Source organism: Arachis ipaensis, chromosome B01 (assembly GCF_000816755.2).
Source record: "Arachis ipaensis cultivar K30076 chromosome B01, Araip1.1, whole genome shotgun sequence".
Lineage (NCBI taxonomy): Eukaryota > Viridiplantae > Streptophyta > Magnoliopsida > Fabales > Fabaceae > Arachis > Arachis ipaensis.
In genome coordinates this window covers 71,250,417-71,255,531 of record NC_029785.2, presented here as the reverse complement: position 1 = coordinate 71,255,531, position 5,115 = coordinate 71,250,417, and the positions used below count along the sequence as shown (strand labels likewise).

The following is a 5,115-nucleotide window of genomic DNA, read 5'->3' as shown; positions in this document are numbered from 1 at the left end:
AACTTCTAATAATATATGAAACTTATTTAAATTAGATTTTTTATTTGACTTTTTTATATTTTTCATAAATAATTTTTGCGAGTAATTTATAGTTTTATTTTAGTATCTTCTTGAAGGGAAAATACTCAAAATAGGATCATAGTTGGAGATAGAGACACTGTACTTAGTTACATATATACATATATAAATAATAAATATAAGTTAAATAATCCTAGATACTTCTCGTAATCATAACAATGTCCATTATAAGAAAACGGATAAAATTGAAAAGATAAGAAACTAAATTTCACTGTCACTTTGTTCTATTGAATTCCGATCCAATGCAAATTCATACGTACTGTATATATCACGAAATAGTAAAAGAGTAGATATGTTACATATTGTCAGAGTTCGGCTGTTGGTGTCATCTCAATTCAAATGTTTGGTAAAACTACTGAGATAGATACTTCAAGGAGTAAATAGCCAATTTGCATTTCGGAAATTTATGATTTTGATAAAATATATCCTAAAAGATATATGACAAAATAACTTTTTAAAGATATGTTATTTATTTATATTTTTTAAAATTTATTTGGTCAACATAATTATTTACTCTACTCTAAATTTATTGCAGAGAAGAGTAAAAATGAAATGCAAGAAAAAATATTCACTTTTTAATTTTTTTAAAATATCAGTTTATAAAAATAAACTCGGAGTCTCACTTACGGTTGTCTTTATGTAAAGTTAATAGTTAAGAATAGTTTGATAATTTGATATATTTGACTAAACTAGAATCTAAAATGAGAGGCAAATAATAATGGTAAAGAGTCACACGCAATTGTCTTTAGTGAAGTTGATGATTAAAAGTCATTAGATAATAATTTAATTAAACGTGTTAAATTATTTAATAATTTTTAAATAACAACTTCACATAAAAACAACTATATAAAAATTTCTACTAATAATCAAAATGTGAATACCTTGTCTAATGTAAATACTTTATATTTATTATCAAATAATTTGTNATAATTTATGCACAAAATTTGTGTCAGTATACATACCAAATCCCATCCATTTATTTTGTGCAAAAATTTTAAAGATGAATGGATAGAATTTTGATGGCTATATTATTATATCAAACATACCTATGCTTTATCAAACATGTTTATAATTGATTGCTCATTTAAAAATGTGGTATGCGCGCAATCTTGAATTCTTGATTAGTGAACCAACCTTGTGAATATACCGTTAACAAATATTTTAAAAATTAGATCTAATCGATCGATCAAATTAGTCGGACCGAGAACCATTTGTCTATACGGTTCGGTTTATAAGATAAAATGGAAAAAATTACTTGTGAATTATTAAATCGGTTAAAAAATAGTCGATCAAATCGAACCAAAATTCGTCGGTTTTTTCTCTATTACTCTAAACGGCGTTGTCTTAGGGTTCTTTAAGAAAACGTAGAAAATAAAAAAGAAAAACAACTCAAAATCTGATAGAATTAATACTGAACTAATTCAATTACACTACTACATAATTGATTTTTACTAACATTTAAAAAATATAATTATTATAAAGCATGAATTATAAATGCTATTTTAAATTTTTTAATTTTAGGTATAAATATACTTGCTTCTTTTTAGGTGAAAGAATCATATTCTTTTTCTTTATTTGAGGTAATGACTTAATATGAGATTTAAAAACACTTTTTATTATAGTAGATGATTTACTTGAAACCTAAAATATAAAAAAAATAAAATATTATTAGACCACCCATAATATTATTAAACCACCCATAATAAGAAAGGGAAAGAAAAAATAAAGAAGCACTCAAAAGTGCATGCACGACCCTCTGTTTATTTTATGGCTTCATTTTTTTAATATTTAGTTCACATATTAATTTGTTAAGAATTTTTATCGTGATAGTTATTGGTTATTAAATAGAATAGAAAATAATAATATTGATTCAAATTGCATGTGTTTGTAAAGTGAAGATAAAAAATAAAGAAATTAAAAACAAGAAATATATTAAATCAGAATCAAAATATAATGAACAAACATATTAGAAATGTAAAGGTTTAAAAAATCTTAAGACAGGTTCAAAGGCGTGCATCAGCCCACTATAAAAAATAAAAAATTTACAAACAAGTTAAAAATTATTGAACAAAATAAAATAATAAAAAAATACTAATTGCCAATATTTTAGTAAGAAAAGAAGTAGTTAATATTTATTTAAATATAAAACAGATATAATATAGCTTGAGTACTACTGTACAAATACTTTGAGGATAGCTTAAATCTAAAATAGGAAATTATAGACTTAGATATCATTCTTTGAATTCCGAATGAATGCTAATGATACTATTAGTTTATACACGCTAAGATTGATTCATTGTAAATTAAATGATTGAATACATTTAACATTATGAAAAGTAAATTTTATAAATTATTATTAAGAAAAAATACAAAGAATGATATAAATACCTCTTTTTCAGCAGCAAGAACTTCATGATTTGTTGTTGCAGTAGCTTCTACTTCTTTCGTATTTAAAGTAGTTGACATAAAAGAGAGATTTGGAATTTATACTCTTGGGAGATTTTTCTGTATTTGATTAAAAAACACATTAAATCCACACATCTGTGATTTCATGTCCTCCATTCTTTCTTGAAGTTTTATTTCCACCTTCTCTTGCATCTTTTGTTGTATATTCTGAATTTCTGTTTGAGCATTCTCTTTAACTTCTTCAATTAACCTCTTCGTATCAACTTGAAATCTAGGTCCCCACAAATTTGAAGCTACAACACCTCTACCATAAGTACGGACACGACCGGGTTGATCTTTTCTTAATACCTGGAAAAGTATATCATCTTGATTTGTGTTTTCTAATTTTTCAGGATGTGAAACTACGGCATCCTCAAGCTCAGACTAAAATCCAAAATTCAAACTACATTAATCTATGACAAAAAATCTATATCACAAAAAATATATATTAAAAGAAATACATATCTTACAAAAATTTTGCTTGTTCCCTCACTCATTGGTTTTCCATCTCTTGGCTTGTGTGTTAAAAAGAACATGTTCACCCAATGTTACAAAAAGGCACCCTAATCATATCTAGGCTCTAAAATTGAACAAGAATCTTCCAATGTTCAAGTGAAACAGTACAAGGATAATTCTTTATATTGTAAACTAGTGGCATGTTTTCCTTAAAATATTGATTTTTTAATCGACTTTTATATGTCCTCCAAGATGAACCTAAGATTTTGAAAACCCACCCTTTAGCTCTTGCTCCAATGTCAAACTTTTCCTGCACCATGATGTAGTAATACTTAGTTTTTAAGATCAATAAAGAAAAAAAACACCTAAGTTAAAAGAGGTAAAAGTGTAATATAATGGTAGTTTCCCACAAATCTTTTGAATTATCTTTAAGTCCATGCCAACTTGTGTATGTCAATGGAGCAAGATGTGCATTTCTAACCAAAGTCCCTAAATGACTGCTTAACTTGGCTCGATTACAACCAATTGGTTGACCATACTTATTTAATCTTATTGGCAGCCGATCTTCATAGCTTAAACCATGAGTTTTAAGGCACTTTGTCGGACCCCTTTTTCTTTTGGTTGTTGGTCCTGTTATGGAATTAAATAAATAAAAGACAATAATGCAAAAAATAATATGCATTGATTATAAGTATTAAACTAAACATAAAACATAATTACTTGCTATCATCATCATTAGTTTGGGCTGATGCTAAAACTGGTCCTGTTATTAAGTATTAAAAGCAAAAGTCATTTGAAAGGAAATAGATTAATTGTGACAACAATAAAAAAATTATCTCACTTTTCTAACTTGTTTGTTCCTGTGGTTTTTTTTTCTTTTTTAAAAAAAAAGAATTGGACAATAGTATTAAGGTATTATCAAATTCAAGAATAAAATACACATACACAAGCAGGAAATTAAAAATAGTATTATTTTATTTCTTTCAAATCACATGAAATAAAGGCACACTTACGGTCATTATTAGAATATGATACTAAAGATGTTTGAGAAGGGCTTGATGCAGTATCCTCTAGTTCACCAATGATATTAATCATAGAACCACCTTTCAATCCTCTACTTTTCTTCACGGTTGATATTAATCGGAATTGACGAGGAACTAATCCAATTTTCTCTTCTTGTTCATAGATAATATCTCTCATTGAGATGCTTGACCTTAAAGCTTTGTCTTTCTTATTTTCCATAACACTATAACAATTATAGAAAGTGCGTAAGATAAAATCTCAAGGCCAAAGCTCAAAGATATACATGTACTCCATCATAAGGAATAGCAGAATAATATTAGATAGTGCTTAAAATCAACAACACATACATGAAATTAATTAAAATATCATATGACAAAATCTATGAAAATTGGAAGTTCCTATTAGCTAAATAGTTTTGATAATCATGGCTTATTATTTGTTTCAACTTATTTTTTGGTGGCTCCAATAAAATCACCAACACCACCAATGGCATCGGCACCACCACCAATCCCTCCAATGCCACCACCAATTCCTTTGTAAATCCCTCCATATGCACCAACTCGACCAACTATCCCTTTTCCTATTTCGCCTCCGCCTCCATAACCACCCCCTAAAATACCACCCCCACCGCTACCTCCTCTAAAACTACCCCTTAGACCACTACCACCGTCTTCACCACCGAGTCCTCCATCAAGGCCTCCTACTCCTCCTCCTGCGCCACCAATTGAGCCTACTCCACCACCAAAATTAAGTGAACACAAATTATTATCCATACACCAACTAACGAAGGCAGCCATAAATGGACAATTAAAAGCAAACACATCCATAATTGAACAATTAAATAAGAAAAAGATCAGAAGAATAATAACTAAATCAAGAACAAAGACCTATAATAACAACAAAAGAGCAAGAACAAGAACTAAAAAAATTAAAAAAACACAGCAAGACAAAGAACTGAACAACAAGTAATCAACCAAGGCAGCCATTATAAACTAACAACATAAATTAAGTGAAAGAAAATTATTCTCCAAACACCAGCTAACCAAGGCAGCCAAAATTGAACAATTAACAGCAAACACAGCCATGATTGAACAATTAAATAAGAAAAAACAA

The 5,115-nt window shown here is 28.2% G+C and overlaps 1 protein-coding gene across 1 annotated transcript; it reads right to left on the bottom strand.

Annotated features, from left to right (window-relative positions):
• On the bottom strand, positions 2,709-4,846 carry LOC107618620. The gene is made up of 6 exons (XM_021122304.1): positions 4,742-4,846; positions 3,993-4,259; positions 3,704-3,742; positions 3,374-3,609; positions 2,994-3,289; positions 2,709-2,907 (listed from the first exon to the last, which is right to left on the bottom strand). Exons 1-5 carry the CDS (start codon positions 4,827-4,829, stop codon positions 3,104-3,106), a joined length of 816 nt encoding a protein of 271 aa, XP_020977963.1. The 5' UTR covers positions 4,830-4,846; the 3' UTR covers positions 2,709-2,907; positions 2,994-3,103.